Source organism: Euphorbia lathyris, chromosome 6, assembly GCF_963576675.1.
Source record: "Euphorbia lathyris chromosome 6, ddEupLath1.1, whole genome shotgun sequence".
NCBI lineage: Eukaryota > Viridiplantae > Streptophyta > Magnoliopsida > Malpighiales > Euphorbiaceae > Euphorbia > Euphorbia lathyris.
Window position 1 is genome coordinate 35,830,599 of NC_088915.1, and position 19,203 is coordinate 35,849,801.

At 43.5% G+C, this 19,203-nt stretch overlaps 1 protein-coding gene across 1 annotated transcript; it reads left to right on the plus strand.

Moving 5' to 3' along the window:
• The first annotated feature begins 334 nt into the window (after positions 1 to 334).
• Positions 335 to 3,132, plus strand: LOC136232729 (serine/arginine-rich splicing factor SR45a-like). The gene is made up of 6 exons (XM_066022101.1): positions 335 to 487; positions 921 to 1,024; positions 1,108 to 1,216; positions 1,360 to 1,509; positions 1,971 to 2,034; positions 2,123 to 3,132. Exons 2-6 carry the CDS (start codon positions 921 to 923, stop codon positions 2,827 to 2,829), a joined length of 1,134 nt encoding a protein of 377 aa, XP_065878173.1. The 5' UTR covers positions 335 to 487; the 3' UTR covers positions 2,830 to 3,132.
• The last annotated feature ends 16,071 nt before the right edge of the window (positions 3,133 to 19,203 follow it).

Below are 19,203 nucleotides of genomic sequence, written 5' to 3' on the forward strand. Positions count from 1 at the left end.
TTTTTATTTTTTATTTTGGATTTTGTTTGTCATAATTAGATAATAAAAGGGGTTAATTTATAAAATAAATAAATATAAGGACCAAATTAACTCTTTTCCCTTTGACTTTTAACACTGTTAGTTAATTTGGTATGTGTTTGCTAACGGAATGAACCTCAAAGTACCAATTTGTAAATTTTTAAACCACAAGGCTGCAATAGAAAACAAGCGTAACCACAAGGTTTATTTTCGTACTTTTCCCATAAATTAATTACCCAAAACAAATTAAACCAAGGAAAAGCTGTGTAAATTGACAAAAGACCGAATTAATTGGATTTGAATTCAGTTTGGCGTCCATATCTCCAGAAACTTCTATTTTTCTAATAAGTATATATTTATTCTCTCTCCTCCATTTCCTCATTGTCATCTGCATTCGTGAGATCGAGATCAAGCCACCTATAATATCACTAATTGTCATAGAGCGAGAAGTTTGTTCTGTTTCTCTATCGTAAGTTCTCATTTAGTTTATCAGCTTTAATCTTTATATGTAAATTCAATTCCCTTCTCTGTTGATGTCTCAATTGTGTAATTTCTATACAAGGTTGTATAATTAGGGCTTGGAGTGGTAAGTTTGTTAGTGATTTTCCGTATGTTTGGTTTTGTGTAACTGTTTATAATTTTATTTTAAGATTTTATGCTAGTTTGATTCTTAAGAATTTATCTTCAGAGGAAGTTTGTCTTAATTTATTGTTTTAATTTTAAACATTGTTATTAGGTTTCTATTCTGCAGATGCGATTAGGTGTCAATATATAGATTATGGGCAGATGTTCAATTTTACATTTGAATGGCTCAATTTATTCTTTAGAATTGAGATTGATATTTATTGGCTTTACGTTGGATTTGGTTATTGATTTTTTTTTTTTAATGCTTGGTGTCCTAGATGTCGTACTCTAAAAGGTCGAGATATTCTCCCTCACCTTCCCCATACAAGCGATACGGCAGGTCTCTGTCGAGGTCTTTGTCAAGGTCGAGGGACAGGTCAAGGTATAGCCATGGTTGCTGAATTAATCTTCTTGTGCCAGGCTACATATTGTCATATAGCTTACTGTGTTTTGATTTGTTGGCAGGAGTCCTTCAACTGATGTGGATAACCCTGGTAACAATTTGTATGTGACAGGGCTGTCTCCTCGGATCACTAAGAGAGATCTGGAGAAGCACTTCGCTAGTGAAGGATCGGTATGCCTAAATGTCCTTGCTTTTGGTCTTTTATTTTTCCTTTCACTCTCACTGTGGGAATTCCACCATTCTGTATAATTGATTTGAATTGAACCCATACTTGGTAATGTTCTGGCATTTATAGGCTTGTTTTTTGGGGTTAGGTGATTGATGTTCATCTTGTGGTTGATCCATGGACTAGAGAATCTCGTGGATTTGGTTTTGTTACTATGTCCTCTGTTACAGAGGCTGAACGTTGCATTAAGTATTTGAACCGGTCTGTTCTTGAAGGCCGTGTCATTACAGTGGAGAAGGTAAAATTTCTTACTCGTTTTGTTATTATAGCCAACTCAAATTATATTGAGTATTGGTTGCTTTGCTCCGCAAAAAAATTGTATTGAGAATTCTGGATGGTTTGCTATTAGTTCTTACGAGATTGAAAGTTGTTTGCTTCTTTGCACTTCAAGTTTCTGTTGCAGCAGGTTTAGCTGTGTGTAGCAGCTCTTCACCAAACTCCAAAGTTCTTACCACAACTAAACAAACAAATCAAACAACAAGAAGTTCAGACTGTTAGGGTTGTATGCCCTGCATTTCTCTCCTTTTTTAAGATATCAAATGTTGTGCTGTTTTGGTTTAAAAGACATATATGATTTTGTTTGGTTAACTTGACAAGGAAATACGTTTCTATATCAAAAAAATTAAAATTTGCTTTTTTACCTGTTCTGTGTGAATTGGTTTTGTAAGCTAATGAACTGATGTTTTAAATTTATGGCAGGCTAAGAGGCGGAGAGGGCGGACTCCCACTCCTGGAAGGTATCTTGGGCTGAGAACCATCCGTGGTAAGGATGCACAATTTGTAAGCTACGCGGCATACTCTCCTTTCTATTTCTTTCTATTCTAAATACTGTTGTTAAATGTTTGTTCTAGTGCGACGTCAATCTCCTAGTTATTCTCCCCGTCGATCTCCGAGCTACTCTCCTTATGAGAGGAGCCGAAGTCGGTCACCTCGATATTCGTCAGAACGTAGTAGGAGCAGGTCATATTCTCCTCACTCCAGCCGCCACAAATCCAGCCGAGGCAGATCATATCCATCTTATTATTATAGCCGGCGCCGGTCATACTCTAGATCACGAAGTCCTTATAGCAGGTCTCCTGTTAGCAGGCGTGACAGGTCATACTCACCTTATGACTCTACGTATTACTCACCAGATGACCGTTATTATAGAAGGCACCGATATTATTCTATGTGCCGCAGTCCTACTCCTCCACGGAGGACAAGGAGAAGCTCAAGGAGGAGCTACTCAAGTAGCATTACGCGCAGTCCTAGCCCTAGCCCAAGCCCAATGAGGTCGTCGAGGCAGAGCTACTCTCGCAGTGTTTCACCTATACCGAGAAGAAGCTCAAGGAGGAGTTATTCTAGAAGTCCATCTCCAAGGTTGAGGGAGGGCTATAGGAGGAGTTACTCTAGAAGCTCATCTCCAAGGGTAAGGGTGGGGTCTCGGAGGAATTACTGTAGAAGCCTTTCTCCCAGGGGAAAGAAGAGTGCAAGACGTGAATATTCTGAAGATAGCTGCTCCAGGGGTCCAAGTGTGAGTCGAAGTTCTAGATCCAGATCTACTTCTCCATCATCTTAAGAAGGCTAGTGTAGAGCTATTAGTCATTGTCCTATCGTATTTGATGTGTTGTGTTTATTCTGTATGACCCTTAAGTGTATCTTGTGGTCGGTAATTAATCTGTCTAATGCTCCTTCCATTTGATAAAATCATACAGTCTAGTAGGCAGGCAAAAATGATATTTTACTATTTCACGAATTTTATTTGTAGCACTTGTTATTTTTTAGGAAGCGCTACGTGTGTGAAATCTGATAGATGACATTTCATTTTTACTGTGATACTTCATAGAAAGTAATATTGTTGTAAATTTAGTAATTTTGGGTCCGTTTGTTTTTTTTTTTACGGTAAGGGTATCTACAGTTTGCTTTTATAGTTTTGTTGTTGGAAAAGTGCTTTTTAAAAAAGCAGAACATGAGATGATTAACCAAATATTAAAAACAGTTTGTTGTTGGAAAAAAGTGTTTTTTCAAAAAGCAGAACATGAGTCGACTAACCAAATACTAAAAATTCTGTCTTAAAAAACAATTACCAAACACTCCCTTCATCTTTATGTGTTAAAACACCCTTCATCTTTATGTGTTAAAACATTTATCAAAAACTATGCTTTAAAAAATTAGTAAACTATGCTTTAAAAAATTAGCTACTAATGAGATTCACCTTCTATGACCATTTCTACTACAATGGTTGAAAGGTTGGAAAATTTAAAAGTAAGCGATCTTTTTATCCCTAGAATAATTGAATGGGATGTTGAACTATTACAAGAAATATTCTCGGAACAAGATGTAATGGCCATCATCCGGTCAACTCCGCGTGTATCTGGAAGAAAAGACCAATTTATATGGAATGCTTTCCGTAATGGGTGTTATTCGGTTCGTAGTGCATACCGCCTTGGAATGGAGGAAATTCCAAGTAGTACACATCATAGAATTGAGGGGGATTGGCAAAAGATATGGAGAGTTAATGTGCCATTTAAAGTCAGACATTTCTGTTGGAGGCTTGTTCGTGACTGTATCCCAACTCGTCACCGGCTTAGGAGTCGGAGGATTAACATGGAGGATGATTGTGTTATGTGTACTCGGGACTTGGAGGATAATTGGCATTTATTTGTGCTATGTCCAAAAGTATTGGAAGTTTGGAGAGAGGCGGGCCTGACTAATTTAATTGAACAATCAAGTCTTGATGCAGATAACTGATGCAAGGAATTTTGAGATTTTTATGATGCTGCTATGGTCATGGTGGGAGGCGAGGAATGACTACTTTTGGAATAAAAAATCCACAACCGCCGTTGGAGTCGTTTGGAGGAGCAGGCGTTGTCTAGCAGACTGGAAAACGGCTAGGGAGCGAAGTATAATTCCTTCTGCGATACCTAGAGAGGATTTCTGTCTGAAATTATGACACCGACCACCGACTGATGTTGTTTCCTGTTGCACAGATGCAAGCATATTTACAATTCTTGGAAAAACATGAGGTAGTGCTGTACTTAGAGATTCACAGGGTGCTTTTATCTCGGCTCGGATAAATTTGGTGGAAGGAATTATGGAAGTTAGGGAGGCGGAAGCTTGGGCGGTCTTACATGCACTCGAATGGACCGTGGAGGCAGGTTACAGTAAAATTCTATTTGAATCTGATTCATTGACCACTGTTAAAGCTATTACTTCAGGAAGTTTGGATCAGTCTGAGTTTGGTGATATTATTGGGCAATGTCGCACACTTTTATCATCTCAAAACGGTTACACTATCCGTAAGCAAACGGTTTAGCTCATGCTTTTGCTAGAGCGACCTCTCAATTTGCTAGTCAGCGCTACTTTGATGTTATCCTTAGTGGATTTCCTCTTTCTGTGTTAAACTTTTGCCGGCTTTTGGCTCATTAATGATATTTAGCTTCAAAAAAAAAAAAAAAAAAGCTACTAAACACTCCCTTCATCTTTATGTTAAATATTTGATGTTTGCTTCTTAGATGCACTTCCATATAAGGGTAAATAATTTATTAGTCTCTGAGTTTGTACATATTATACTAGTTAGTCCTTTTATTTTTAAAAGCACACTATAACATTCTTAAGTTTTGACAAAACTAATCATTTAGTCTCTTCATCCATAAATTATATACAAAATGATAAGTTTGTTCTTCTTCACTATAATTTTCATCTATATTTAATTAAGTTGTATCAAATTTTATTTATATCAATAATTAAAATTATTTTAATAAATAATTGTAAATAAAATGATAAATTTATTAATCTACTATAAATTACTTTAGTGTTTTATAATATTCGATAAATCAATATATTAAAAAATTAATGTAGTATTTAACTATTTTTTTAATAAACCAATTAATATTGAGTTGATTGGTAAAAGACTTCAAGTCGTGTAAACTAAAAATCTTGAATTCGAACCTTAGTATACGTAAAAAAAAATTAATTGGAAGAAAATCATCCTAAAGTCTAACAAATCTTGAACCGGGCAATCAGATAAATTATATATAAAAAATATTTTTTACTAAAATAGTGTGCAATAAAATTAATTAGAAATTATTTCATTCTTTCATTTTTTTTTTTAAAAAAAAGAAAGAAATTATTCATAAATTTTAGTTTTCTCATCAGGTTAAAAAACATTAATAACTATTTAACTTATATTTCATTTAGTCAATTATTATTTAATAAATTAGAAAGTCAATAATGTATGTATAACAATTACCACGTAAAATAGATATTATATAAATAATATATTTAAATTATAATACTAAATTATTATAAAATTGATTATCTTTTTTTAATTAAAAATACACTATAATATAATTTTATTAATTATATTAAATAAAAATAGATAAAACTTAATTAAACGCATAAGAAAGTTAATTAGTGGTAGAAGGGAAAATTTGCCATTTTCTATAAAATTTATGGATGAGAAACTAAGTAGTTAGTTTTGTCAAAACTCAGGGCTGTTATAGTGTTTCGAAAAACGGAGGGACTAACTAGTCTAATGTGTACAAACTTAGAGACTAATAAATTATTTACCCTAATAATAATTCAAAGGGGAGGAGCAATATAGCTTGATTCGGGATGTGAATCAGGGCCTCAAGGCCCAGGAAGGCCCAAGGCCCAAACGCCCTCTATAAATAACACAGCTCAGCTATGGAGGTGAGGCGGGTAACTCTTTCTAACTCTCACACTATCGATTAATAGACACTCTTGAGCTACTAACTGTCTTGACCGTCGGAGTATCCGCAGGGACCCTTCCCGGCGCAGGGACGAACATCCAGGGAGCCAGATCTCATTAGCGAAGGCTCGGACCACTGTATTCGCATTCCCAGATAATTTGGTGCGGTGAACGTGGATCGAACACGTGACCTTCAGATCTTCAGTCTGAATGCAAACCCCTAATGACTCGGCACCAACTGTAGTACCCGAAGCTGGAGCAACCAGCTCCATGACGCACGCCGGAGGCGCGATCCCAAACCTTCCAATCTCCCCCAGAAACCTTGGGCCTTTGATGGAGGAGGTAGGCCCTGAAGAAGAGTAGACCTTCAACACCACTCAACTCCTCAACGCAATCCAAGGTTTTCAAACGACCCAGGCCGTACACACGGCGACTCAAATGAAGATCATAGACCAGCAAAGAAGCCTGCAGGAGGAGAACGCCAAAATATGGCAATACCTTAAAGAGGCGGCAGAAATACAGAAAGAGGGAACTTTGCCGGAGCAGGCCGCAGGGGCGGTGGTCATCGCGGGAAGAGGAGCCGGGCCCGTTGCGACCAGTGAGGGCGAGGAGCGGTGAGAGGGGACTACAGTCGTGAATAGCGAAGAGTTGTTGGAACTGAAGATTCAACGTTTTCTCGACAAAAGGGCCCCCGGGGGCGTGATGGGAGGAAGCATCACCTCTAGCAAAACACCACTGGTGCAAAGGATCATCGAGACGAGGTTCCCACGCGACTGGAAAGCTCCTCGACTAACCCAATATTCAGGGACCGAGGATCCCAACGACCATGTGGCATCATTCATGAGCACCATCAATTTATACTCGAAGGATGAGGACATCATGTGCAAGGTCTTCCCCACCACCCTCTCATCCAGTGCGCAGGAATGGTATCGGGGACTCGCCTCAGAATCCATTAATTCTTTTGATCTCCTAAAGGATCTTTTCCTCTCCCGCTTTGCCGCAGCGGCGAAAGTCAGGAAGATCAGTTCGGACCTCAACGGGCTCAAGCAGCGAACAACCGAGCCTCTGCGCAATTTCCTCTCAAGGTTTCATCACATGGCCTCACAAGTTAAAGGCCTCAACCTGGAGGTGGCCCACGACGCCTTGGCAAAAGGGACCACTTGCGAGCCTCTAAAGCAGAAGTGTTTCCGAAAGATGCCAAGATCTTTCGAAGAGCTGATGACCATGGCACAGACATTTGTCAGATACGATGATTGTGACCGGCCCACCGGCTACGAGGAGACAGAAAGGGACAAGGCCAAAGGCGACGCGCACAAGCAGGATAGAGGCAGGCCGATCCCGGAATCGCGTGAGGAGGCTCGAATCTGCAAGGAGGCTCCGATGCCCTTTCCGGCCCGGACCGAGCGCGCCAACCCGGAGCGTAGGGGAGATCGATCCCGGGGCAAGAAGGTGCATTACACGGTACAGAGTCAGCCTCGCCGATTCACACAGCAGGTTCCGGCCGGCGACAAGGGCAAAACCCGGGCAGAGAAGGAATACTGCAAGTATCACAGATCCTCCGAACATTCCACGGAGAACTGCTATCAACTACAAAAGGAGATCGAGCGGATCACGGAGCAGGGCGCGCCACCAAAGGCGAGCAGGCAAAGGGAGCAAAGCCCGAAGCAGAGGGAAGCGGGGCGAGCAGAGGAGCCAAAGAGGCCAAGGTACCATGGGGAAATACACGTCATAAGGGAAGGAGCACCAGCACTTTCCGCACCACCCGAGAGCTCCCGTAAAAGAAAGGCCATCAGACAGACACTAACGGTGCAACCTCCACTCCGTACCAGCCATTCGGAGGCTCTTGTTGTCACCATTAGCATCGCAGGTTTTAAAACACACCGAGTGCTTGTAGACACAGGGAGTTCGGTGAACTTGCTCACCTGGGCAGCACTCCGCGCAATGAAGAATACTCGCACTGCCCTCCGGGCCGGGACTTTCCCTTTGGTTGGCCTCTCAGAAATCGAAGTACCGGTAAAAGGAGTTATCACACTACCGACTATCTTCACCGAAGGGGTCGAGGAAATCGAGGATACCGCAGAGTGGGTGGTGGTCGATATCCCCCTGGCTTACAATGCTATTATCGGAAGGCCTCTTCTAGCCACCCTGAGGGCCACGGTGGATATCTCCGGACTATGCTTGACTTTGCCCCTTCCGCGTGGAAGGATCACCATCCAGGGAGATCGTATGCTGGCCAAAAGATTGCAATGGGAGGCGACTCAGCCTCGAACAACGCTCTACCTAGAGGACGGTCTGATGGACATGAGGGGTTACAATCCCGTGCCCATTGAACCAGTCGATGACTGTATCCTCGGGGATAACAAGATAGTGAAAATGGGAACAAAACTCGCTTCCGCGTTAGCCGAAGAGATCAAGGCTGTCCTAACAGAGCATTCGGATGTGTTCTCCTGGTGCACCGAGGACATCACGGGGGTCGCACCTGAGCAAGCACTACACAAGCTGAGCATCGACCCCTCTGTCGAACCAGTGAAGCAGAGGATGCGAGTGCAGGCGAAGGACAAGCAGGCAGCAGTAAAAGAAGAAATTGACAAACTTCTAGCTGTAAAGTTTATCCACGAGATCAACTATCCGGACTGGCTTTCTAACGTTGTACTTGTAAAGAAAGCCAACGGAAAGTACCGCATGTGTGTAGATTTTATGAATGTCAATAAAGCTTGTCCCAAGGATTCTTATCCGCTGCCTAACATAGATCAACTCCTTGATCAAACTGCCGGTCGGAAGATCTTGTCTCAGTTTGATGCCATCGCTGGTTTCCAGCAGATCCCTTTAGACCCAGCCGACGCTGAGAAAACCTCGTTCATTACACACGAAGGCACATATTGTTACAATGTCATGCCTTTCGGGTTAAAGAATGCAGGGGCCACGTACCAGCGTTTGGTAGATAAGATGTTCGCCCATCTCATTGGCAAGACGGTACAAGTGTATATCGACGACATGGTGGTCCTAAGCACCGAAGAAGGCGACCATTCGCAAGATTTAGCAGAAGTATTTAAAATCTTCAGAGACTATAACCTCAAGCTGAATTCGGAAAAATGTTTCTTCGGAATTCGCAGTGGCAAATTCCTGGGTTGCGTGGTATCAGAAAAGGGCATCGAGCCTAACCCCGCAAAAATCGAAGCAATTCTAGCAATGGAACCACCGCGCGATCTGCAAGGGGTTCAAAGGCTCAATGGAAGAATCATCGCTTTGGGACGTTTCATCTCCTGCTCGGCGCAGCGGTGTCTCCCCTTCTATAAAGCAATCAAGAAGGAGCATCCCTTTAGGTGGTCTACGGATTGCCAGGCCGCGTTCAACGCCATAAAAACTTTCCTCGCAACACCCCCTCTGCTCTCGGTGCCAAAACCAAAGCGGGACATTCACTTATACTTCACCATTACGGATAAAACAGTGGGAGTCGTCTTAACTCAAGAAGAGGGGACGGAGCTTTTTCCAATCTACTTTCTGAGCAAAGTGCTGAAGGGAGCTGAAACCCGATACTCCGAGGTTGAAAAAGCCCTATTCGCCATCACTCAAGCTTCAGAGCGTCTGAGACCATATTTCCAAGCGCATACGGTTGTGGTCAGAACCAATTATCCGCTAAAAAAGGCCGTCCAGAGACCAGAGGTTTCTGGGCGTATCACCAACTGGTCCGTTCGGCTCTCCCATTTTGACGTATGTTTTGAGCCCCACACGACGATTAGGGCTCAGGCGCTATCCGATTTTATCGTCGAATTTACCGGCTGTACTACCACCAAGCCTACGACAACGACAGCCCTCACTGACGACATCTGGACTATGAGCATAGATGGGTCCTGCACTCCAGGACGGGCAGGTGCTGGCATAGCCATTCAAGGACCCGGCAATCTCCACATGCGGTACGCCGTTCGACTTAATTTCCCGACAACAAATAATCAGGCCGAATATGAGGCCTTGATTGCCGCTCTTCGGCTGTCGAAAACAATAGTGAACGGACGGCTAACAATATGCTCAGACTCAAAGCTTGTCGTTAGCCATGTCAGCGGCACTTACAAGGCAAAGGACCCAACAATGTGCCAGTACCTGGCCCTCGCCACGTCCCTGATCAATGACCTCAGGACAAAAGGAGTAACCCTTGACCTGGTGCTAGTACCGCGAGAAGAGAACGAGGAGGCAGACACTATCGCCGCTCTTACAACAGGCGAACGGTCCAATGACCCGCTCACCTTAATCGAAATCGGAGGTGCCCCGGCTATTCGCATCGAGAGCTCACTGCAGATCGACTCAGCAGACACTGCGGCAGGAGGATGGAGAAGCCCAATTATCAGATATCTTCAGAATGGGACACTCCCAGCAGATCGGACAGCGGCATCCCTGGTGGTCCGGCGTTCTTGGCGTTATGCATTGCATGATGGCTTACTTTATCGCAAATCCGCCACGCATCCCTGGTTGCGCTGTGTATTCGAGGAAGAGGGGGATCACTGTCTTAAGGAAATTCACCAGGGCGTCTGTAGCTCGTATCAGGGCACCCGAACAATTACGAAGAAGGCCCGGCTCCAGGGTTTCTACTGGCAGACCATGGATTCCGATGCAACGCGTCTAGTCCGCAGTTGTTAGGCATGTCAACTACACGCCAATACTCATCACGCCCCGGCGGCTCCATTCCAAGGTATCATCACACCTTGGCCATTCGCGGTATGGGGCATCGACCTGCTAGGCCCCTTCCCGATGGCTTTAGCACAAAAGCGTTTCATTATCGTGGCGGTCGATCACTTTACCAAATGGATCGAAGCTGAAGCCCTTGCCAAGATAACCGCGGACAACGTTATCATTTTTCTCAAGCGAACAATTATATACCGATTCGGGGTCCCTCACTCCTTTATCACTGACAATGGGAAGCAGTTCGACTGCAGTCAATTTCGCGATTTTTGCACGGATTGGGGCATCAAAGGACGGTACACGTCGGTAGCTCACCCTCAGAGCAACGGCCTCACGGAGGTAAGCAACCGAACGCTCCTTCGAGGAATCAAAGCACGTTTATCCGACCAAGGCAGGGCATGGCCCGATCACATTACGGCAATCCTATGGTCATACCGCACCACCCCTCATACAGGAACAGGACGCACTCCTTTTTTCCTCGCTTATGGGGCAGAAGCAATGGCACCATCTGAGGTCATCCTTTGCTCCCCCCGATAAACCAGTTTCGAAGAAGTCGACAACAGCGCGGAGCTCAGGGAAGCCAGCGACCGACTTGAAGAAGAGCGCCTTAATGCTCTTTTACATATCACGACCCATAAGCAGAACATCGCGCGCTATCACGATAGACGAGTTCGCCCCCGCACTTTTCAGGTTGGAGACCTTGTGCTCAGGGAAGCCGCAGCTGCACAATCCCCTTTAGCTCAAGGAAAGCTCGGCCAATCATGGGAGGGGCCGTACAAGATCGACACTGTTCTCCACAATGGGGCTTACAAGATCGCCTCTTTAGACGGGATGGTCTACGACAACAACTGGAATATCCAAACGTTAAAGAAATATTATCAATAGCTTGTACACAAGAATCACGATTCATGAATATATTTTGGTCACATCGTCTAACATCATTTTGTTAACGATTTTGAGCGAGCAGAACTCTATCGCTTTCTCCGCCAACTAAACATTCAAATGTTAGCATCAGGCTCTTCGATCATATCGAACGCCTCCTACATCGTCTAACAATATCATCTTGTTAACGATTTTGAGCGAGCAGAACTCTATCGCGTTCTCCGCCAACTAAACATTCAAATGTTAGCATCAGGCTCTTCGATCATATCGAACGCCTCCTACATCGTCATATTGTGAACGACTTTGAGCAAGCAGAACTCTGTCCCGTTTTTCGCTCCATTTAACTTACAAATAATATCATAAAACTCCTCGAGCATCCGAATAGAACATCCGAATGTTATCATTTGAGTATCTCCACATAACATTCAAGTATTATCACAAGAAAAGCGGATAGATTGAAATAAACTCGCAAATTACAAGATCAACTAAAATATCAAACTACAACAAAATCACTCCTGCTACAAAGAGCCATTGCAAACATCCCTATGGTTACATCAAACGCATAAACAAACCTAACACATTCAGGTGGATCGAGGACAATCAGGGTTCGGGATAGCCTCCTCGTCCATCAAACCTTGATGCATCGCTCTCCAGTCCACACACTCATCGGTATTGTGGCCGTTCTGCCTATGATACAAACAGGCTTTGCCCACATGTGTCACACGATGATTAGGATTAACAGGAACGGGACCAAGACTACCCTGCCTCGCGAACTCCAAGAAAACCACACTTCGAGGTTTGATGGGATCGACGAACATCGGTCCATACGGACGCATTGGCGAGGCATGGCGCCCTACTCGCCGGTACTCCGTCTCAGGAGGCAAGTTTATCACCCTTTCCATCTCATCAGCTAGAAGCCTTTTTATCCAGGAAGGATGCGGATTAAGCACCGGAGCGACGGTTTCATCGGGTTAGAGATACCTGATGCCCTCGGTTTCATCGGGTTAGAGATACCTGATGCCCTCATGAGACCATATTTTCTTTTCTGTCGAAGAGAGCGCACTAACAACTACCTCACAGGAATCGGTGACGGATCCAGTATAGGGAACGGAATTCTCACTCTCCACTTTCCTCCTTTGAGAGGCCCAGTCCCGGTTCATCCAAACAGGGGACGAATACTTCACCTTCCTTTCCAGATCGCGCTCCTCAGACGGGGGACAATAGACATAGGGATGTGGCATCGCTGATATTGCCTTTTGCACCTCCAGCACGCGGGCTGGATCGATGACGTCCCGAAGCGACAGTTCTCCGAGAAGATTAGTTAAAAAAGAAAAGGAAAAGGCGAAAGAAGAATTGCAAGTCCACAACGAAAAATCCGGTTCCTATTTATAGCAAAACGGAGAAAAGACATGAAAGACATCACAATGAACTCCAATCAAATCAACGTGCAGGACACATAATTAGAATACCACAATATCACAAAAAAGATTCAGATTGTACGGGTCATCATTACATCTTTGAAAGCAAAAGAGCAAAGTACAAACTGCCTACTACTGTTTCTTGAAACGACCACAAAATTCGACAGCCTTCGCCTGGGCAGCTTTGTCATACACATTCGGAGCAAAGATCACCTCCGGAGGAACCTTGTAACCTGCGGAGTGAGCGGCGGTGATCAGCATCATACGATCCAGCTTTATGAGTTTCTCCTCGCGCTGACCAGCGAGAGCACGAAGATCAGCAGCCTCTTTCCGGGCAACTTCCAGTTGTTGCCTAAGGGAGACGTTCTCTTCGGACAACACTGCCACCTGTCCCATTTTCTCCTTCACAGTCTCCGCCACTCGGTGAGTCCACCCAACAGCCATCCTGAGAAACACCCTGTACGCGCAAATCTCCTCGACATCTTGTTTCAACTTTTTAGAGAGCTCCACTAGACCGGCCGTCTCTACTTTCAGTTTCTCGGACAAAACAGTAATCTCGGCCGCACGACGTTCCAGAAGCTCTCCCGCAGCTACCAATCTCTTATTTGCCTCCTCAAAATTGCCAACAGATCTCCGCAGACCGTTTTCCATATCACGAAAAGCTTGATCGTCATTAACGCACATGTCAAAGACCCTGGTTGCATTCTGGATAGCCTGCATAAGATAACACAAGTTAAAGATAAAAATCATGAAAGACAAATCTAGGCTAACAATGCGGATAGGAAAACCCACCACACCAAGGGCCGATAAGGTTTCCAGGCCCAGGTTCATTTTTGAAGCCCCCTCCATCCGCTGATGCTCTCCGGGGACCCTGGCAACGCGAGCCATCGCGCGAGCTAGATCGGAAGTCATCATATCAGAGTGCACCGATAAATTCATGACATAGTCCCTAAACTTGGAGATTTTCGTTTCCATCCTCTTAACCATTTCCGGATGATCTCCGACTCGATCCGGCACGTCAGCAGACAGCTCGGTCCCGCCATCAGTATAGGACTTCTTGGCACCCTCGCTGGCCCCATCTGCGTTTTCCCCGACAGGCTTTTCCCCGGCCCCAGATTCATCAACAGTTTTCCCCGTACCCCTTTTTCGCTTCCGAGCAAGCACCCCATGATTCAGACTGCCGCCTTTTTCCTCTTCAATAACGGTCAACTCCACATTGCCCTCGAGCTACTTGGTAGCTGGATCATTCACGGGCTGTCCTTGCGGAACATCGACTATTCCGTCAGCATCTTCTCGCGCATCAAGAACCCCTCCAATACTTTGCACCACTTGATTCGCGTCTTCGAGCGAGGAAAACGAAGCCAATGAACCCGAAGCTCCTCCGAACGCCTCATCAGCGGTCTCCAGACCAACACTGAATTCATTGGGGTCAAAGTCCATGCTGACGCGGGGATCTCCTGGACCTGCAAACACAGAAGGAAAAAAGTACACTAAGGCATTCCGAATACACAACAGAGCATTACGTGCGACATAATTCACAAAGCAAGTTAAAATCCCAGCCCCTCACCTACAACGGCAACATTCACCGAGATCGCCTCCAATTCCGCCAATTCGCCAGCCTTGAAGTTATATCCCCTTTTCCATTTCTCAAAATCCGCAGCCGACCACCCGGAAAGTTGAGCCATCCGCCATTGATTCCAGATGTAGTAATCGGCGGCCAGGAAATGACGAACTAACTCATCTACATCCTGCTTATGATCCTTATCCGATGGGAGACCTTTCAAATATTTCACCAAATTTTCCTCAAAAGGCAGCTTCGGGCGGGTTTTCAGCCATCGACTGGAATCCATGGGGTCCTCGTTCCATATGACCCTAAAAGGAAAGTCTCCATCGAGCTTCCTCACCAAGAAATAGCGGTGACGGTATTCGGATACTTTATCTTTCAAACCACCTATCACTTTGAACTTCTGGTGGGAGAACGTAACATGCTGAGATCGGTGCCCCTTGCTTGTTTAAAAAACTCACGAAAAACCAGACCTGTTGCTCGGTACCCGGCAGATCGACACAGTGAATAGAAGGCGACCATCATTCTCCAGCCGTTTGGATGTATTTGCCCAGGGCACAGATCGTATTCCTTCAGCACTTCTACAAAAAAGGGCAGGAGCGGCAGCATCATCCCCGATTCAAACTGCTCCTCGTAAACAATGAGCTCATTGGCGCCACCCGCAGAGTGGGCTTGATTTTCTTCGCCTAGCGCAACCAATTCGTAGGGTTGCCCGAGTCGATATACCGCAGATATCGCCGGCAGGTCTGCTGAGACGATTATACTATACGCATCTTCGACCGAAAGGGATTCCGGTCTCTTAGGACGCTCGGCTCTCTTAAAGCGCTTACCCTCGATACTAGAAGTCCCAAGAGATCGAGTCCACACCCTCTCGCGCATTTCTTCGTAAATCGCGGCAAGGGGCCGCTCCGCAGTAATCAGACCCTCCGGCACAACCACTACCACCTCTAGAACGCCGGCAGGACGCTCGACAGTAGGCGGCGGACGAACAACGGACTTCTTTCTTTTCTTCGTCGCACCGGCCACTGCGCTAGTTTCACTCTCCTTTTCCGCTCGCCTCTTTCGCGATATCGTTCGCGTCCGCGAAGTGTCACGAAGCGTGAAGTCACCAGGGGCAACCGCCGGCAGTCTGCTTAGGGCTCCCCGTGAAGAACCCTCTGACATAATACCCCTCCCCAGAAAAGAAGAAATATAACAAAGAAAAACACAAAGCCAAGGCCAAGGAATTATACGACTAACCTTAGCAAAAGTTACGACAAACTGACGCGAGGAATCTCCCGAAGAGCAACGATAGTCAGATGACCACCAAATATGCAGAGCACGAGCAAAAGAGGGCGGGCCGACACGGTCGCAGAAGGAAGGCAGCACCCACAGGAACCAAAAACAACGACAAAGATTCTCCCAGGAAAAATTTGAGGAAGAAATAAGAAGATTTCCACTTACCTCTTCTGATATTTATAGCAGGGGGGTGAAAGGCGCCGGCACAGCTCAATTTTTTCAATAAATTTTTACGGCGCATGCGGGAGATTTAATTACAGACGCAATTAATGCGGCGCTACAAATAAAAAACGCATGCAGTGATCCCAAAGGTCTTTTCAATTAACCCGACGAACTCTTCTTACAGTTGTCCACCATTTACCTGGGCGAGAAACAGTTGCAATCCCGAATTTTCTCGCATTAAATACTCGACTTAACTCCTCGGCGGGGGGGACTACATGATTCGGGATGTGAATCAGGGCCTCAAGGCCCAGGAAGGCCCAAGGCCCAAACGCCCTCTATAAATAACACAGCTCAGCTACGGAGGTGAGGCGGGTAACTCTTTCTAACTCTCACACTATCGATTAATAGACACTCTTGACCTACTAACTGTCTTGACCGTCGGAGTATCCGCAGGGACCCTTCCCGGCGCAGGGACGAACATCCAGGGAGCCAGATCTCATTAGCGAAGGCTCGGACCACTGTATTCGCATTCCCAGATAATAGCTTATCAAGCAAGTAAATCTTAAATCTGAATTGCCTTCTTGGTCAAAGTAATGGAGGATCTGAAGGGTTGAGTATTTATTCGTGTTGTAAATATTAAAGAGGAATTTTGACGAGTTAAAGAGGAATTTAAACATCATCTGTCAGTGAATTTTGGACTTATTATTGGATGAAAAGGTGTTTACTAGATCCGTTATCGGATTAAAAGATTAAAGCTCAATGAAATTAATGAACGAGAACATTAGAGAGCACTCCACACACCATATGCAGTGAATCTTTTATTTGTCATTGGGCGAAAAGGTTGTTTTACTAGACCTGTCACTGGGTTAAAAGAATAAATTCAGTGAAATTAATCAATGAGAGCTACTTAAGAAAGAGGCTATTAGATTATGCGTATTAAGTTAGTTAAAGTTTAGTTAGTATTCAGTTAGGATTGGATTAAGTTAGTTAAAACTGGCACACGTTAGTCACAGTGTTATTTTACGGTTATAAATACACAATCGTATGTTTGTATAAAGTACTGAAAATGATACTCATACATTTAATAAAATCGCTAAACTTTTCTCTCTTTTCTGTTTCTGTCATGGTATCAGAGCATTCTTGATAGTTCCGCATTACAGAGAAGAATCATTCTTTGTTTTTTTTGGAGATCGATTATTTTCTTTTAGGTTTCAGTTAATCTTTCGTTCCGATTGTGGAATTCTTCTTTCTTCTTCCAGATTTCTGGAATTATTTCTTCCAAATCAATTTGGAATCAAATATTTCTTTTCTTTTCTTGCCGATTAGGTCAATTTTTCTTCTTTGCGATTAGATCATGCCAACATCTCAAAATCCTCCAGTTCCAAATCAGAGTTCATCTACAACTCCAAGTGCTTTTACCGATGTAATGAGTCCCTATTACATTCATCCTGTAGAAAATCCAGGCTTGTGCTTGGTTTCTATTGTTCTCAATGTTCGGAATTATCATTCTTGGTCTCTTTCTATGAAGAGAGTTTTGGTGGTTAAGAATAAGTTTTCTTTTGTGGATGGAACTCTTCCATATTCATTGGTAGAAGCAACAAATCTTCTTGCCTGGAAGCGCTGTAATGAAATGGTACTTTCTTGGATATCTCAGTCTGTTTCACCTTCTATTGCTCAAAGTATTTTATGGTTTGAGAATGCATCAGAAGTGTGGAAAAACTTGAAGGACCGTTTTTCTCAAGGAGATATATTAAAATTTGGAGAGTTACAAGATGAAATTGCAGCAACTTTTCAAAGTGATTTGTCAATTACAAATTATTTCACCAAATTACAAGTTCTTTTGGAAGAATTTGTAAATTTCAGGGTCATCCCTGTATGTAAATGTAATCTTGATCAAAACAGCAATGAGAATTGTCCAGCTGTAAAGCAAATGAAGAAGTATCAAGATCAAGACTCCATTATCAAGTTCTTTGAATGACAATTATTATAGGATAAAGTCACAAATTCTTATGATGGATCCGTTCAAGGGCGGATTTAGGGAAAGTCAAACGGGCATTTGCCCCCTTCATCCGGGAATTTTTTTTTCCCCAAAACGACTTGGTTTTGGTTTATGATTTTTAATTTACAAAAACATAACATGAGACGCAGGAAGGACGTGTCTCTTTCTTCCCTTCTCCTCTCGACGACAGACGAAGACGACGATTCTTCTCTTCTTCTCAAGGACGCGATTCTTCTCTTCTCCTCTCCTCCAGCAAACGACCCGACGCGACGACGACGTCCTTCCTCCGGCCATCTTCTTTCTCCGGCGGCTACCATCAATCAATTTCAGGTGAGTTTAACCCAATACTTCAGAACATCACAATGTATACTTTGCAGCTTATATTGTAAGGGGGAAGGAGTCTAGATAATAATTGACTTTTTGCGAAACTTATTGATGATTAAACAATTTGCACAGGCTTACTACTCAAATGGTTAAAAGAACATAATGCAAAGATACAGGAACCAAAGACCAATTTTTCAATTTGAATTTGAGAATATGAATTTTATATTATCCTATTTTTCTTTTCTTTTCAATTCTAAGTTATTAGTGCAAATGTCTTTGATCAATTTACAAGATGCTATGAAGTTTTATCTTGTGAAATACAATTTAGTATAGGTTTAAATGTTGAAAGGAAGGAAGTGTATTTCACTCTGACAATGTCCATTTCTAAAGTAACTGTAACTTGCAGGTTGAGATTTACCAATTAGTCATCTTGATTTTTATGCAGATATGCACTTATTACGTGAAATCAAATTGGATAAGGTGCGATCTTGGAAACCTTTCCGCAAACTAAAACAACACAAAGGCTTGTCTTCCCACTCATCTTTTAAAGAAAAATCCACTGACCAGAAAACTCATCTTGGTCGATTAAACAGCATGGACATTGTAAAGGTAGGGTATGAAGTATATGCAGAAGGAACGACACGAGTTTTACGAATTTGTGAGTTCTCCAGCAGTCAAAAGGGAGACAGATTATTTCATTCATGTGCGAAGATTCAACTAAGAGTACCTCATTTTAGTATCCACTTACTTAAAGATGGAAAGCTGGTCAGTCTCAATTGATTTTACATGTATTGCATCTGATTTAATTGAATTTTTTTTTTTACATATAGTTTTGCCCCCTCCCTCAAATCCTGGATCCGTCACTAGATTAGTTGCCCTTTATATCTAAGGTTTTTAGTATTGTGTTACAGCATGAAAGACAATTGCAAGGAGAGCAT